Below are 18,013 nucleotides of genomic sequence, written 5' to 3'. Positions count from 1 at the left end.
ATCAATTAGTAAAAACAATCTCGATTCAAATCTACTTGCAAGAAAAGCAGATTTGGAAAGTAGTGCAAACACCAGAAGAAGTTATGGAACTGGATAATTATATCCCTTCAATGTATTCACAGCCTTTATCAGTTTTACAACAAACATCATAGGAAGCAGATAAATATTCAGATTAGAGCCAAGTTTTACCACAGCTTTCACACTTAAAATACCGTAAAATTCATGGAGGCGTTACACAAACAAAAAACAGGATTCTTTTTTCTTTCCCTTTTTAAAGGCTGAATTTAAATTTTTTTTAAATAGGCTGTTGCTGAACAAGAACAGCTCTTTAGAGCAAAGGTCTGCGTGTAACTACACATTACATGATTGCTTTGTGTTTATACACTTACATAATGCATAATTACATCTCATTCATTCACAGAGTTAATTTGGATACTAGATGGTAAATAAAAGGGAAATTGGAGTAAATTTAGCAAATCACCTGCAGCACTTTGAAGCCCTGTTTCTGGATCTAAGTATGCAAGTGTGCAGTAATGTCTGGTGGCAATGTGAGTAACACAACCACTTCTATCTTGCTGCAATTTTAGAATATGATGTATTGAGCACTGTCATTCTTCCCTGTGTAAGAGATGTATTCGATGTATTAAGTCCAAAAAAGGGGGAAACTGCAACAAAAATTCTGTTCCTGAACATGATGATGACATTGGTAATCTGATCATATGTATCGGCATAAATTAGAACACTAGTTTACACTGAAGCTGTGGGTTTGAAGTTAGAATTATTTCAACTTTAACTGTTAAATCAATGTTTGCAAGGACACAGATTGAGAGTATATGGTTTTAAAAGACAATAGGCAAAACAAACGCCCTGTCTCACCACATATAGAATATTTCCTCCTAGTTGACATTTGTATCTAAAACCTCCAGATAGGAAATTACTCATTCTCAAATGATTTGTTCTTATATTGTAAATTGTCTGTTGACAATGATTAGGTTACTTCATGTTTTGGACTGCTTATATTGTCATAATGATTGCTGCAATAATGCTAACCTGTAAATCAAATTTTCTTGTTCTGAAATTTGACAGAAAACAGTTTTTGAGAGAGGCTGACAGCATTCTGGTCTGCTCCTCAAATTTGTCATGAACCTCAGTTTTTCAGTATGCTACCAAACAGAAATGCTTCTCTCTTAAATAGAGGTCAGATAAATTGGGAGTCTTATTCACCAGTGGATCATGCTTGAGATCCCTGGCTCTCCAGTGTGGCTGTTCTCTGACTGCAGTGGGATCCCAGTGTAAGAAAAGACTGCAAGCCTGGAATGTGTGATGGATCCTTTGAGAAGGGGCTTTAGTTTGCCATGGAAGCCAATCAGGCAAAATCTCAGCCCTTTTTCCCTACTTTGTTTTTTTACTTAATATTCAGCCACTTTAAATCAAACCTAATTCACATAGTAATTGCACAGACATGGCCTAATTAAACTTAGTGCATGTATGGATTTTTACTTTGAATCGAGCCCTGTGGATCCCCGTTCACATTTTTATCAGTGACACATCAATATCTGAAATTAAGAGTGCTGCATATCTTAGATCTTAATTTGGAAAGTTCTTGTAAAATATATGGTAAGGGAGGGTCAGATTCTGCCTGTTAATGACAGAATAGTTAAGTATTATTCACCATGAGTACAGTTGGCTGAATATATTAGACTTGCAAAACGAGGAAAGCCTGTCTGTGACCTCATTATGAATCCAGCAATAAGGCAACAGAAAAAAACCCAGACAAAAACAGAAAAAAAAAAGAGATAAAAAAAGATTAAATTTAACACTCACCCGCTTATCATCAGAAAGTCTCTTAGTTATATGAATGGCACTTCTTCGGGATCGTCTGGGATGGCTTTTATGTCTGAATAGGTAGTGGTTTTTAAGTGATCCAATCTGTAAGACACAGGCATACTTTAACTGCCGAGAGGAATTTCCCCACAGCCAGCAAGTAACAACAATCAGAACCTGACCAAATTCATTCCGCTCAAAAGACAAAGGAGCAAGAAACTCGCTTTTAGATATTTTAATCTGAACTAGAAAAGACTCTTCAAGGAAGGAGTGCTCATCACTGTGGTAAGTAACAAGTGCTTATCACAGAGTGCTGTTGGAAGAAACTGGGGGAATATCTTCATTTAGGCTAGTCAAGTGCAGTCATGACTACTACAGTACTCGGTAAGGTATCACCTTTAGCAGTGACCTTTACACTCATGGACACACCTTGATAGGGCCACATTTCAAAGGGCAAGTGGTGTGGTCACACCCCAGTTTTATTTGCTCTTCCTGGGGTTCAGCTGGACAGGTGTAAAAAGCTTTGGGAGGCTGCAAAGCTTTGTGGGGCTGGTCTGTAAGGGCACCCACTGCAGTGGCATTTTCCCTTGCACAGTAGCTGGTCACTGGGAGAGCTGGGGTGGCTTTAAACACCCGCCTTCCCCACGGACGGGCTGTTGAAAATCGGTGGTGGCAAAATGCACCGACTACAAAGGCAGAACGAGCAAAGCCACGAAGCTGGGGTCACACGTACGTGTGAGGGTTGAGAGTCCGGAGAAAATGACCGTGCCCGGACGTGGGGCTGGAGAGGGAGCTAGAAGGGGCTCGGATTAGGGCTGACCCCCACCCCGGCCACCCACTGCTCCGGACGGGGCGCGGACGGACGCGGTGCCCGGCACAGGACCCTCGCCAGGAGGTGAGACAAGACTGTTTCCTCACGGCGGTTACTCATCCCTGACAACGCTGACGTCACGGCATCCCAAAAAAGCGCCCGAGGGATGGCTGGAGGAGAAGCCCCGCGATGGCGATGGAGCCGCCGGGGCGGGGGCGGCGCGGGGCTGGAGGAGGGACTGCCCGCGCCCTCCTCCTGCCCAGACTGCTCGGGGAGAGCCAGGGAGCCCTGGGACGCTCTGGGACAGCGGGGCGCCCGGTCAGTCTCCTCAGGAGAGAGAGGGGTGCCCTTCCTGACTCTGTCCGGTCTCCTCGGGCAGAGCCAAGTGCTCTGCCTGGAGCCCTTCAGGGAGAACTGTACCCTCCACCCGAGCCTGCCCAGTCCTCTCAAGGAGAGCGGGAGGTCCCCGCCCGGTCCCTGACTGGTCCCCTGAGGAAGGGCCGAATCACGCTGCTCCGTCCCCTCTGGAAGCGCCGTCCCCGTCCAGGCGCCAGATGCGGACCCGGACCCAGACCCGGGCCCGCTGGGGGAGAGGGCGCTCCAAACTCCCCGAAGACCCGCGAGCGGCAGTTGGGCACAAGTTTGAGGGAGGGGAGAAGGCAAGGAGCTCCGTGGTGGAGCCGCCCCCTGCCCGGCCGTACCTGCCCCACGAGGTCGTAGTCCAGCTCCTCCGCGATGGCTCTGGCCGCGTCGGGGCCGGCAGGGATCTCCGCCGCCCACTCATTGAGGAAGAGCCTCTCGGCGCTGCCTCCTCGGGGCAGGCTCCAGGCTGCCAAAAGCACGGCCAGGGCCGCGCACGGGCCGGCCCAGCGCCGCCCGGCCATGGCCGCGGGGCGCGGGAGGGATGAGGGATGCGGGATGCGGGCGGGCTGCGGCGCCGCGTTGCTACGCGATGGCGGGGAGCGGATCCCTGTCTGCCTGCCTGCCTGCCTGCCTGCCGGCGCGGCTGCCTGAGGCTCCCAGACCCTCCGGAGCCGGAATGGAAATGAGTGTTTACACGTCAAAACGACGACAGCCATCCTGACGTCAAGTGTACCTGGCCCCCAAGCCGGGGGGGTGATTCCCCGGGGGGGGGCGCGGAAACCAGCGGGAGGGGGCGGGAGGGACGGGGGCGAAGCCTGGCGAGTCCCGGGGGACGGGGGCGGAGGAGGATGAAGGGGGCGGGGGCGGAGGAGGATGGAGGGGGCGGGGGCGGAGGAGGATGGAGGGGGCGGCGGCGGTTCGGCTGGACGGGCGTCTGGTCTCCGCGGGGAGGAGGGCGGCTTCCCGAAGGCAGGGGCTGGGGCTCGGTGCCGGTGTAGGATCGTTTCCATTACTGTTAGGTAATGGGTAGGACCGACCACCAGCCGAAGGTGAGGCAGAAGCGCGGCCCCTGCCCGCCTCTCGCACCCATCCCGTCGCGGGTTGGTGTTCTCCCCTCAGCCCCGCGTCGCCTCTCGCCTGGGTGCGAGGACAAGGCAGGGGGAAATACAGCATTCTGTATTCAGTAAAGCTCATAACCAGGCACAGCCCGATTAACACGCCTGACACCTCTGGCACACCACAGATACGCTGCCTTAATGGGCCCCGCTGCCCACCCTGATGATGTAGCAAATACAGTTCTCCTGAAGTACACTTACTCATTTTGTACAATTACTCATTTAAAAATAATTTCAAACTATATATATATTTTTGATCACATCACGTTGCATTTTTCTCAGCAAATACTTCAGTTTCTCAAATACTTATTTCCATTTGCATGTGCATTTCCCCAGCTCCTTCAGTTTTATTTAACCTTCCATCTACCGTTTCACTGTTTATCTCTGCATGTTAGAAAATGCCTCTAAAAGTTTTCTAATGTTTTCTAAATGCTCTTTCCTTTGCTTCCGAAAATGAACTTTTTAGTAGCTTCAGTTTATAGTTCACTATATTTCATTGCTTGACTCTTCCAACTTTTAAACCCTAAATTTTAATAAGCTGCTTTTAGATCTGTGCTTCAATACTTTTTTCCTCCTGTTTATTACAGAGTGACAGATATGCCTGCCCTACTCCTCACTGGCTTCTAAAAATGGGAAGATAACTAAAAACATAAATATGAGACAATGAGGAGAGGAAAATATTGTGCAAGACCAGTGCTTCAGTGTCTGACATCTCAGCCTCAGACATCATTGTGCCAGGGTTCTGAGAATCTCCAGGGCCCTTAGGGATGTGTTCCCAGAAGGACTGGGGGATTGTAACCACTTCTGCTGCTGAGTAGGAGCCTAAAACAATAGGAATCTGAATGGATCTAAAAGGGAAAAAAGGATAAGTGTGTAGTAAGCATATCACAAACCCCAGAGAATATCAATAAATATTGATATAGAATAGAACACTGATAATATGGCACTACACAGCATCCTGGTGTTCACCCAAACTCACTTTCTGCAACATGGTAAAACACACAGGTCAAGGTTTGTCAAAACCAAGCCAGCAACCAGGGCATGTGGTTTCTGTTCATTTAAATTTATTTTATTCTCCGCATGATTTTCTCAGTGTTCACTGCCAAAATGCATTTTCTTCACTTTCCTGCCTTAAAGATCCCTCTGTTCCATTCTTACTACTGTTTCTGAGGCTTTCTTTAAATGTAGTCATGGCACCAAGCACTTTCTGATTCCATGGAATTTTTTCCTATGAAGTTATAGCACTGCTGTTCTACTCAAAACACAAAGGAATTTTTACCTCTCATTTCTAATCACTGAGACTACGACTTGGCTTGACTTTTACATTTGGTATTAAGGAACAGTGCAGAAACATTATCTCTGTACAGAAATGAAATAAGGGTCACATGTATGTATAATGACAATATATATCCTCACGTCTTTAAACATGGGTTAGAACATCTGCATCCCTAATAGTGTTTTAAAAATCTAGGTACTCTTTTCTAAATTATTAATTCATTCACATGTGTTTGTTCATTGGGATATCCTTCTGTGCAGGAAGCTGGACTGGGTATAGAGTTCTGAGCTGTGCTAGAGAATGAGCTCTGTGCTACATGGACTTGGTTATCCCATCCATTCAGGAAGGATGCTGCCCAACCCACTACATTCCCATCTAATAATAGCACAATAAATAATAGCACAAAAAAATAGCTCAGCAGCATCAGGTGGAGTCAAAGATAATTGTTTCACGCTTCATAAAAAATTTAGGTTTGTTGTTTATCACTGAAAGATTTATTTATTTAGCCCCCTAATGTGCCCAGTGGTATTCTGCCTGAGTGTAAAATCAGAAGCAAACACAAGACCAACTACAAAAATATTATTTCTCCTTTATAACTTCAGTTTAACATGATATCAAGAGAGTTCCACATTCTGATAAGGACCTCTTTGTATCTGGTGCAGAACTGCTGGTAAAGCAGCTCTTTAGGTTTTTTCAGTATATCTCAGTGGGAATCATTGCGATTCCCAAGTTAAAATGTCTCCTTGTAGACCAAGTGCAAAATGTTCCCTTGCACATAGGTAAGATATCCATCAATACAGAGTATAATACTGAAGATGAAATCCTAAATCACAAGGGCTAGGAGTTTAACCAAGGGGATTTTTCTTCCTTGTTGTCAAAAGGCATGTGAAGGTTTCAGGCTGTAGGTGTGTTTTTGTACCTGCATTTCTGATCCTTCAAAGACTTGTCCATGAAAAAGGGAGACAGGCTGGTTTTGAAAAGCCAAGCACTTACACATAACACCCTATCTCCTTCCTCATTAGTAGAGATAACACATTTGAAACTAATGATCCTTATTTAAGGCTCAAGTCCATAATCTTGAGCCCAGTTCTGCTTGACTGCTGTGGCATCTCTCCAGATGCCTGTTCCTGACTGCTGAGGCTGACACTGGCGTGAGGATCACTCCTGCACCTTGTACTATGTGACTTCACCAGTTTCACTCTGACCACAAATCTGTCCCATCAGCCAGAACCGTGCGGGGGGCAAAACCTGCAGGGGAATATGCAGGGGAAGGATGGGGAGTTCAGAAGCTTCATCACCTCTGAATGGTAGCCAGAACCCTGAGAAATGTGTTGATTACAGAGTGAGAAGCACAGGCACAAACTTCTGAAACTCATGAAGCAAGAAAGCTGTCACTGAAATGAAAGCACCGCAGGAAGTTATAAAGTGAGAACATTACCTTTCTTCTTCTTTTTAAGTCTTGTAGAAGAGAAACCATTGTCTTTCCTGCTGAGGCAAATAAGGAAAGAGCATAGATAAAATGGAACAGGGCATAAAGAAAACCAAAAAAACACTACTTTTACCAGCAGAAAATTCAGAAGTTTTCAGGGGAATGCCATCATTTTATCCTTTTATTATGTTGCAGGTATATTTTTGATGAAGAAAGAAAGAGTTATGTAGAGGCAGAGACAGAGACATGCTTGAGGGAACAGATCAATGCACAGGGATCAGCCATCAACCCAGTCCTCCACTAAGTGTTTTGGCTACCATGTGTCACCAGCCTTCACCACTTGAGGGTGGCTCTCAGGCTGCTCTGACACTTTCCTTTTCTTTCTCCAAATGCACTGACCTAGGAGAACAAGACATTGCTGAAAATCTGGTGAATAAAGTGACCACTGATATTTCTTCCTGCATATCATTACAAAATCTTCCTGTTATTGACACTGCAAGACCAGTAGATCTTACACAGCTGTCAGCAGCTAAATGCTTGTGCAGGACAAAACTTCAGGCCGCAAAGTATAAAACCAACCAGCTACACAGGTGTCAATATTATCTTATTGATTCTGTCTGGAAGGTCCAATTTGAGAATGTTAACATCATTCAAGTGGGAATTTGTTTTATATGTAGCTTTAATTTGCTAAGTCAGGCACCATGTTTTAAAATGAGAGTTGCTGGAAAAGCAGTTCAATGCCGAAAGTGGATGTGGTCGTTGCTGTAGTTTAATTACTTAAGTACTAAAAAAGGCTGTGCTGTTTTTATTTAATCTGGCTGTGGACCAAAGAACACTCTTGAAACCCACTCTTTTTCAGTAACATTATTTCTTTTTCTGCAGGAGCCAACACTACAAAGTGACCAAAGAATGGTATAAAAGAAGCCATATGTGTAGATAATCACAGAGAATAGGGGAAACACCTGTTTTTCCATCAATTACTGCCTGCAAACTTGTGAGGCATATTTACTTTGGGGACATTACATTTGCTTGGGTAATGGCGCATGTCACATCTTTACAACAGGCAAACGCTGAGAACAGCTGATCATGTCTGTACAAATGAAAGGCAAACAAGCCCTCTAGCCACAGGTGAAGTTAAACAGAGGCCTAATGACACCAGGCATGGCTGTCTGCAGGCTCCAAAGCCAGCAGGACGCAGTTGGTGATCAACCATCCATTTCTATTTCATTTCCATTTAACCTGGTTTGTTCTGGGTTATCCTTCAGCTACTCTACCACTATTTGTAGAGCTCTTTCTCTTCCAATCAAATCACAGCAACTTTTGCTGAAATGCTCAATTGTGAAAAATTCCTTATGTCCACTTGCAAGAACCACTTCAAAGCTTGCTTTACTTGTAAAGAACAATTGATTTATTTAGTAGGAGGCACTTGGTGAACAACAATATCTCCTGTCTTGTAGCTGCAAGAGACCGTGTTGGGCTCACCATGCCTTGCACAAGTCTGGGAAGGGTTGTGGAGGTGAGTGGGGCTCTTCCTCAGGAACTCATCCTATCACTATTTGGAAAAGACAAATTGCACCTGAAGAGTTTTACTGATGGCAATAGAAAGATGCGCTATTGCAATTCATAGCCTGCTTTTTCATAACCCTGAGAGCAGAGGTGATCAAGAAATGGGAATATTTTAAGGGAACACTTTATCACCTTTATCTGCATAGATATAAAACCTGACATTTTAAAATCCTCCATATTTGGGTTTTGCCTCTAGTACTATTTTACTTCCAGTAAGGACTTTATTGTCCTCACTAACAAGCTTTTCAATAAATCCCTACAGGACAACCAATAAATTTATAAACTCATGACTTATTTTAAGAACAGCTGTACTGGGTTGATGAAAACATTTCTGAGAATTCAAAATTACCATTTTGGTTACACATTTATTTTAAAGGCAGTGTTTTTGTAGAAGTCTTTTTAGAAGACTAAATACGTGGATTAATTATTTTAAATGGCTCTTGTACAGAGTTCTTCCTCTTCATCTTTCATTTCAAGTAGGATGAAACAGAGGAGAGACTGGAACAAACTAGGAGCATGAATACATGAGAGGAGAGGAGACATACATGGGAAAACAGATTAAAGCCCTCTCAGACCTACATAAAAACCTATATTTAAAAATGTCTAGTTGTTCTCCCTTATTTTTTGAACTGATGGATGAGTACCAAGAAATTACAATAAATGATGAATTTAGGTTAAAATTCCAGAAAAGTTTTCTTGTGTGACTAAAGGGTAGTCTTGCTGGAGAAAACTCAGAGAAAGTACATTACCAATGCTTCTTACCAAAGCCACTGTTGGGCCCATAATGTGCACACGAGGGAAAATAATCCTAGAACAGAATAGGATCATAGGACGATTGAGGTTGGAAAGGACCCTTAAGATTGTTAAGTCCCACCCAGCCACTGCCAAGCCCACCACTAAACCATGTCCCTAAACACCCTGTCAACATGCCTACTGCACCATTTAAATCCCTCCGGGGTGGTGGCTCCAACACTGCCCAGGATAACCGGTTCCAGTGCTTGACAAACCTTTCTAGGCAAGTAACGGCTGACAACAGATAGTCAGAGAGGGAGTTGGTGTCTGTCCCCTGTCTAGTTCCTTCAAGTCATTGCTGCAAGAACCATGGGGTGTGTGGAAGCCTGTGGCTTTCACCGCCACCTTCCCAGGGCAATTCTTTGTGTTCCACCTGACTGTGCGGGATGGTGCACTTCTGAGGCTGTGTCAGAGTCAGAGGTCACCTCACCAGGAGATGCACTGGCCCTCTGCAAAACTTGCCTAAAATTGGGCTGATTTGTTCAAACAGCAGAAAATTCCTTTCCTTGTTTCACTGAACATTGGCTTGTATTAGGTAAATGAAGAATAAGTTTAACCATTCTTAAACTGAAATTAAAATGTCACCATGTTGGTTTGGCCAATATAGCAATAGGCTGTGGAGAAGCAAGGCTTGTGCCTGCATTTTGCTGCTCCTTGGGGCAGAATTTCAAGTGTCCATGCTATACATCCTGCCCTGCTGAGTGACACTTGGCCACACATCATGCTTTTGGAGGCTTTCAAGGGCTATCTCTGTACTTTCATTTCATAATTCAAATGCTGGTTTATATCAAATTATTCAAATCTAGCTTGAAAGGTGCAAGTGTTTGAGCTACTGGAGCACCACTGACAGTTGGAAAAGGTTTTTTTGACTACTCTTTCAGTCGAGGTTCAGCTATGACAAAACAATAGAATTTTAAAGTGAATCACTCAGCCCTGTCCACAGCTGATAAATACACAAAGCCATCCCTTCTGGACCTGTGTCATGAATGTTGTTGGAGGCATTTTTATGAGTGCTAAGCAGTGTGGCAGCCAAAGCAAACATAGTTTTGAGGGGCAGGATATGCATTTTAGAAAATGCTTTAAAAATGCAGCAGAAAACTCAGAGATTTTCCACAGCAGATCCTCACAGACGCACATCCCTCCATCTAACACTGTCCCATACCAGGTCCATCTGCCTCCCCCCTGGATGGGACTGCACAGTCTCCTCATCAGAGACTGCTCCTGAACAAGAAAGGAAGCCAAGGAATATGTTTCTCTTATCTCATATACACATCCTAAAGATGTCTGGATTTTGCTCTGCTGGGCTCTGCATCTGTTCTACTGCTGCATACTTTCTCCAGAGGATTTTTAGTGAGGTTTTCAGCAACCTTCTGCACTTCGGGAAATATAAGTCCAAAATAACAAAAAACAATATGTCACCCTAAATCAAAAGTGTATTAATTGTTAAGGGTGCAAAGTTATTAAATATCTTCCTACATGTGGTGAGTTGCCCTGGGCTGGCTGAACAGCACCTTGCTGCTCTCTCACTCATCCACCTCAACAGGGTGGTGGGGAAGAAAAGAGTTCATGGCTTGAGATAAGGACAGGAAAATCACTTGCCAATTACTGTGGAGATGCTGCAAGCTTAAAACAGGCAGGAAAACTATCCCTAGGCACACACACTGGCATTACTGAATTTAGGGTGGAACCTGAGCCCACCTGAAGAACTATTTCCTTTGTCATTTACCAAAGCAGCAGCTTCACATGTCTCTAGGTGCTTCATTCTCAAAAAGCCACAAAAGAAAGAGAAAAGTGTATGTCTTCAAAGCACTCCGCCAATCACTTTTCTTAGATCAAACAATCACAGAAATTTATTCCTCCTGCCTCGATCAGACATGTTGGGATTTGCCCAGCTACCACTGCTGGGTCCAGGCAAGAGCAATCTTCCAGCCTTTCCTCTAAGAAAAGACAAGTCAGGAAGGGCCCAGTGCCATGGGACTGGGGAGACAGGAGAGAGGACCTTGCAGGGCAAACAAAGCTGGCTGTGTGGGCAAAGAAAATTCAGCTCCCAACAAGACAAATTAATTCCAGAGACAGCGGGAAACATTCAGCATCTTCCAGGACGAGGGTGTCTCACCACAGGCAAATATGTGCTTTCTGGGGAATCCAGTCAATTGAGTATCATTAGAAAAGAGCTGTAGAAGGTCAGCAGAATCAAAGCCCATGCATCTGAAACTGCAGGCCAGTCGTCTCAAATAAGTGTTTCAGTAGTCCTGCAACAGCAATCAGATTGGGTATAGACCCACAGGTATGCTACCATAACATTGCTGGGAAGTTGAATGGAACTACATAAACAGAAATACTTGTTTTGTCTTGGAATTTTACATAATGCTTAACAAACCCTGTTCTCTGAAACATGCCATTACGGACACCCTGCTTTTCTAAGCTGCTTTCCTAAGCTGCTTTCCATCAACCCATCTCCTTTGTCCTGCCTCTTCTGTTTGTGATATGCTTGAACAGATTCCATGTAAAGATATATTTAATCAAACTAAAGCCAAAGCCTTTTTTTAGATAGAAGCAAGCGCTTCCACTTAGTTCCGCACAGATCTATTTCACCATGGTCTAGAAACTATCACATAAGATGTTGTGGTACTTGGTCGAAAGGTACCATTTTCATGAAACTGCTGACAGCCTTCACTATTAAATGACCATCTCTGAAGAAGGAGTGAAAGGGGATACATTTTAATTCAAGAATACTTCAGTTACTCTACCACTATTTGTAGAGCTCTTTCTCTTCCAATCAAATCACAGCAACTTTTGCTGAAATGCTCAATTGTGAAAAATTCCTTATGTCCACTTGCAAGAACCACTTCAAAGCTTTCTTTACTTGTAAAGAACAATTGATTTATTTAGTAGGAGGCACTTGGTGAACAACATATCTCCTGTCTTGTAGCTGCAAGAGACCGTGTTGGGCTCACCATGCCTTGCACAAGTCTGGGAAGGGTTGTGGAGGTGAGTGGGGCTCTTCCTCAGGAACTCATCCTTCCTTCCTGGGTGACTCTGGCAGAGTTGTCCTGTTCAGGTCAGCACAGTAGGCACGTCAGGTGTGTGTTTATAGTCTCAGTAGGTTTAGCCAAGTGTCAACTCCATTCTTCATGAGTCATGTATTGGGAACTCTTAAAAATTACATTTCTTGTCAGAGGAGCAAACAGTGGGGGAGACATCTTCCTATATCTTTCTTCTTTCCCTTCTTCCTTCTATCCTTCCATCCTGGAATATCATTAATAATCCTTAAGAACTCCTACAACCAAAACAATTCTATGCTTCTATGGTTCTACTCTTGTACTCCTCTATTCTCCTACTCCTCTATGGTCCTATGGTTCTATTCTTCTCTGCTGCTATCACATCTATTTTTCTATGGTCCTATGGGTCTACTCTTCTGTGCCTCTAGGCTTCTACTCTTCTATTCTTCTATTCCCCTACACTTCTATTCTCCTCCACTTCTATCTTTCTATACTTCTACTACACTTCTACACGGTTCAGCTGGGCCAGCAGAGATTGCCCAAGCTCTGGTTGTGCTGAGCTCCTCGTGAACCGTGTCATCAGTCTCTGATGCTGCTCTCCAGCCATGCTGTGCTGCTGGCAACACTGGCTGCTGCCTACTCAAGGCTCAGGGAGGCACCTGAGCTGCCCTGCTGCACTGCAAACACCATCTCCATGGTGATCTGCATCCCTGGGGTGTCTGTCAGCTGGAACCTGCAGGACTGGTAGGAGGGCAGCACCGTAAGCTGGCAGTGCTGCAACTGAGGCAAAAGCAGCCAGGCTGATGTCACCAACATTTGGACCCAGCACGCGACTTTCTCCACATCCAGGTGGTCGCCTGTGCACAGGGTGTCCAGGAGGTTCAAGCTGCGATCCTTGCCAGTGGGGTAGAGTTGCCCCAGCAGCTGCTCCCTCGAGCACATGTACCCCAGCACCACATGGATGCAGGAGCAACTCGCTGGCAGCTGCTCTGTGGTGCCCAGGATGAACAAGTGCCCACGGGGTGGCCGCAGGATCATGAGCAGGAGGTAGTTGATTCTGTTCTTGTGGATGGTCCAGGTTTCAGAGGAGCTGTCTGTCCTAGTGGCTGGGTGCAGCTCTGGTGTGAAGTTCCTCTTGGAAAGCACTCAGCAGACATCCAGGAGGTCACCCACCAGCTCCTTCAGGAGCTTGCACTTGCTGGGCAGGTTTTGCTGTAGAATCACAGAACAGTTGGGGTTGGAAGGGGACCTTTAAAAGCCATCTAGTCTGACCCCATTCTTCCACGATGAGAAGGGACATTCTCAACTAGATCAGGTTGCTCACAGTCCCGTCCAGCCTTACTTTGACTGTGTCCACTGGTGATGGGGTCGGCACAGCCAAGGAGCTGACACTGGCAGAGGCACATTTCCTTCTCTTGGCCAGCCAGTTGAGTTTCTTCTGCTACTTTTTGCCTTTCTTCTGGATGCTGGAACTCTCCTGCTCCCTGCAGCTAGCAGAGGCACGCTTCCTTCTCCTGGCCAGCCAGCAGCCCCCAGTGAGCAGGACCAAGGTTGCTGCAGCAGGGTTCCAAAACAGCCAATCCTGCAGGGCAGAAAGGAGCAGGCCTTCCACTGTGTCCCTGCTCCCCTCAATCTCCTCCAGCATCTGAGCCATCTCATTTCTCAGGAATTCCTCACGCTCCAGTGTCCGTTTCTCCATGTCCATGTCATGGCAAAATATCGCAGGCCTGATGGCCAGCAGAGCCAGGACAAACACAAGTGTCGAAGACATGGCCTGGTGGGATGAAAGGGGGCTCAGCAGGTCTGAGGAGGAGGGAACAGGGGCTTGGAGGTATCTGGCATGTCCCCAAAGCCTCTCTGAGCACCTGGCACCACTTAGGAGAGCCCTAAGCCCCTCCTCCCCAAGCCCAAGGGCATTACAATGCCCTGCCCTCAGAGCTTTAGGTCTGGCTCTGGCTTAGAAACCTCCTGGGCGCTTGTCCCGCCCCCATCCAGCCCAGCATTCTTCCTGCATGTGCACTCACTGGTCACCAGAATCCGACTGGCCTAGGGCTGGGGCTGCCTCGGGATGTGACCCATCCTCTGTGATGTCACAGCCCCCAGAGCCACATCCCCCAGCTGCCAAGCCCCAGACTTTCCTTAGTACTCACTAGAAAGTGTCTCCAGTGCAGTTTATAAACTTGTATAAACCTGTGGCCATTTCCTCTTTAGTGGCAAAGTTGTGTTTCTTACAAGTAAGAAATACAAAATTTTATTTCTTACAATAGACTTCTGGAATTGGATTTTTTTTTTTTGCCTTTTGTCTCTCACTCAAGGCAGAGCAGCCACTGCATGTGAACCTGTGTCCCTGGTTCCAATGGTGGGCTTGCAGGTACTTGGACATTTGTGCATTGTTCAGATGGCAACACTGACTTCCCTCTGATGATTTGGCTGCTGCCTGGGCACTGTTCCCTAACAACCACATGCAACCAAAAGGGAGCATTCCCCCAGAATGCTCAGAAACCCTGTTGAGAAGGTGTAGAGCAACTGCTTATCATTCTGTTGGCACTGTCTGTGCGACATGGACCTGTCTGGCAAATAAACAAATAAACAAACAAAATCTCAAAATGAAACAAAACCAAAGCATTTTTATCCACTGAAAGTGTTCAGAGATGATTTAATTTGCAGAAGTTACACCATTTGTTATGATACATGGAAAGCTTTGATATAACCTGAATGACAGACTACATTTACATGGGCAAGGAGATTTGCTGCTGACAGAGTTCACTGCTACAGCTCCTTGACAAGGGAGAGAAAGTCAGAGATCTGAGTCAGCTCAGGCCTGAGACGACCCCAGTCTCCCAGGCCACTCTCACAGGCTCCTCCCTTTGCCACAGTGAGCAGAGGGACACAGGAACCATGGACACGGCCTGGCTAGTGACAGACATAGGGGTAAGAATGTGGGCTTTCCTTTGCTGAACATAAATCTAGCTTGGATTATTATTTAGGTACCTTTGCATCCCAATTTCTAGGATTTCCTTCAAAATCTTCTTTAAGCTTTGTTAAGGACAGGAAATAAAATAATGTCGATATCACATGCAGAATCAGACAGAATATGCTGAGTTAGAAGGGACCCACAAGGATCATTGAGTCCAACTCTTAGCCCTGCACAGGACCATCCCCAAGAGTAACACCATGTGCTATATGTTAAGTTCCATCTCTCTCTGTAGTTGTGTTGACACCATTTTGGGTAAAACTTTGCTCTAGATTTGATTTCCCCTCCAAAATCATAGAATCATGGAATTGTAGTAGCACAGAAGCATCAAGTAATAGAACCACTGGATGGTTTGGGTTGGAAGGGACCTTAAAGATCATCCAGTTCCCCTCTGCCTGCTACTGGCAGCTACACCTTCTACTAGAGCAGGTTGGTCAAAGCCCTGTCCAACCTGACCTCCAGTGTTTTTCAGAGGGGGGTTATCCATAGCTTCTCTAGACAACCTGTGCCAGTCACTCACTAGCCTCACAATGAAGAATTTCTTTAAATGTGTATTTCTCTTGAAGCAAGTGTTCATCTAAAACAGCGAAAATCTGTGGCGTGCCACTTGGACTACAATCCTTCCTGCTTTTTATCTTGTGTGGCCCAAGAGACTGCCCACATGCACAGGTCTGGGGCCTAAGGGAAGGACAGAAACCCCCATCCACATTGTCTGGGAATACAGCAGCAAGGTGCTGGCAGGTTTTCTGGATTGTGTGGCCCCTCCCCTGCTGCTGGTACCCCAACACATCCAGCAGTGTTACCCCAACATCATCCACAGGATTTACTGCTGCGTCCAGCAAAGGGTCAGGCTAGTGCTGGGCTTAAGGTCTCTGCTCAAGGCCATTGAGTCATTGTGAATTCAGTTTCGTCTGCTGCACTCCTGTAACATAAAGAAGCACTCGATCCTGGCCCTTTTTTTTTTCCTTTTAAGGACTCATTGTGCTCTGTCAGGGCAATGATGGTTCTGTCCTCTTTTTCTCTTCCCTTTGATCCAAGCTAGATGAGAATCAAGGCCGCTCACTTGCTGTATTAATAAGGGGGCTGGAAAACAAGGCACAAGTAGGAAGGATGAAAAAAAAAATTGCATGTGAGAAAGCAGATGCCCTGAAGGCAAGTTTTTTCATGTCAGAACACTTGTTGGCTGCTTGAGTGTTTCAATTTAAACAATATACAAAAGGCAGTGGCCTGAATCCTCCCAGTTTGAGCCTTGGGGAGATCAAGGGAGGTGCCACAGCTACTGCTGCACTCTGCTACTAAGCATATCTCAAGATGCTCTTGTTTGAATATATTTTTAGAGATGGAAACCTCTGCTTTTCTATAATACTCACAATTGCTTCACTGGGAAGGCTGTCAGAAGAAATTCAGTTTCTGTAGTACCTTTTTCTATGACCTTATCATCTACAGCTCTGAGCTCTGATCAACATTTCCAGCAAAACCTTATTCTCCGGATTGTCTTGATGTTTTTTTAAGCACTGATGCTGCTCATGAAATTTCAGAAAAATAAGATAATTAGTACTGCTCGTAAGTAACTTTTAAGGAAATGTCAGCTGCTTTGCATTCAGCATATGCTCAAGCAGCGTTCTTCAAGTGCTTGAAATTTCATCTCCAGATTCCTGTGGATGAACAGGTCACATGCAAGCTGTGTCATGACTGAAGTGGCACCAGAAAATTATAGGTATCAGAAACCTGCAGTCTGTGTTAAATATGGAAGACTAAAATTACCACTGAAGAAAATAAAGTGAAGTGAGATTTCTGGGAAGAGCTTTGTGCTAGTGGAGGATACTCATGTCACTGATTTCAGGAAGTGTGTTTATCAGAAATTTTGATAATAGCTCAGATCTCAGTTGTCATCTACCGTTACAAAGTAATTAGAAATTTTCCTCCTCCCATTCCTAGGGGTAAACAGCACCTCTGAGCCCTTTTGTTTATGCAAGCTGGTTGACTTCTTTTTGAGAGGAAAGGTATGAGTGAAGGAATTAGGGCAGTGTTGGCCAACCATCCATAGGACATGGGGTCACTGCCAACATCTCCGCTGCCCTATTGGGACCACTGGCCTGGAAGAGCAGCTGCCTGGCAGACTATCAACTTCCACTGGTGAATTCATAAATGCTGTCTCATTCTTCTCAAATATTGCAGTGGCCCTGTGCTACTCCATGTGCGTTTGAAAATTATAGAAGTAGTCAAAAATAATGATCCCAACATGAAGGGAAAAGAAAAATAACTAAGCTAAACAAGGTGCCAGATTAATAATAATAATTTATATATGAGCCAAGATTCCTCTGAAATCAGTTGCATGCTTCAAGGGAGAGACATCTGACTGTATACTTTCTGCCTAATTGATGCAGCTAGCCCATTTCAGGCAGGCTACCTTTGTGCTGCTTGTTCCCCCTTGAGAGAAGCAACAGCTTGTTCTTACTGCGAAGCATTTCTCTTGATCGCTGTAGTGCTTCTCATGCTAATTGCAGCTATCTCATTTCAAATGTCTTCTTGTCTCACCAATTAGAAATCAGCCCAGGGTTAGATTCCTGTCCTCTTTGCTCCCCGGTAGGGAGCTAGTGACTTGCAATCACAGCTTGAGCCTTGTTCCCTGTCTCCTGAGCTGACAGGCTGGTTCAGAGGGATTGATGAAGGCGGGAGATATTCTTTGTGCGAGGTCCCTATCAGCAAACCCAAGACACAGCCCGCAGATACCCACCTGCCATTGCTACAGCTGACAAGCTGTGCCTTAATAGCTGCTCAGTGTTACAGAGCTCTCCAGCTCTCTAATTAAAAAAGGGGGGGGAAAAAAGAAAGAAAAAAAAAAGAAATGAAGCTTTCTG

At 45.3% G+C, this 18,013-nt stretch overlaps 1 protein-coding gene across 2 annotated transcripts in view; it reads right to left on the bottom strand.

Annotated features, from left to right (window-relative positions):
* Positions 1 to 3,657, bottom strand: part of PCSK1 (proprotein convertase subtilisin/kexin type 1) — a 29,159-nt gene extending 25,502 nt beyond the window's left edge. The window contains exons 1-2 of one of the 2 annotated variants that reach the window (XM_027707944.1): positions 3,337 to 3,657; positions 1,825 to 1,929 (exon numbers count right to left, since the gene is read on the bottom strand). In XM_027707944.1, coding sequence (XP_027563745.1) covers positions 1,825 to 1,929; positions 3,337 to 3,519 — 288 coding nt within the window. In that variant the 5' untranslated portion in view covers positions 3,520 to 3,657. Of the gene's footprint in view, positions 1 to 1,824; positions 1,930 to 2,557; positions 2,659 to 3,336 lie in introns of those variants that run through there. The other variant, XM_027707945.1, reaches the window with a different exon arrangement.
* Positions 3,658 to 18,013: the final 14,356 nt, after the last annotated feature.

This window comes from Neopelma chrysocephalum, unplaced genomic scaffold (genome assembly GCF_003984885.1).
Source record: "Neopelma chrysocephalum unplaced genomic scaffold, ASM398488v2 Primary Assembly neopelma1_95109, whole genome shotgun sequence".
NCBI lineage: Eukaryota > Metazoa > Chordata > Aves > Passeriformes > Pipridae > Neopelma > Neopelma chrysocephalum.
The sequence above is the reverse complement of the archived record's forward strand: the minus strand, read 5'-3'. Positions and strand labels throughout refer to the sequence as shown.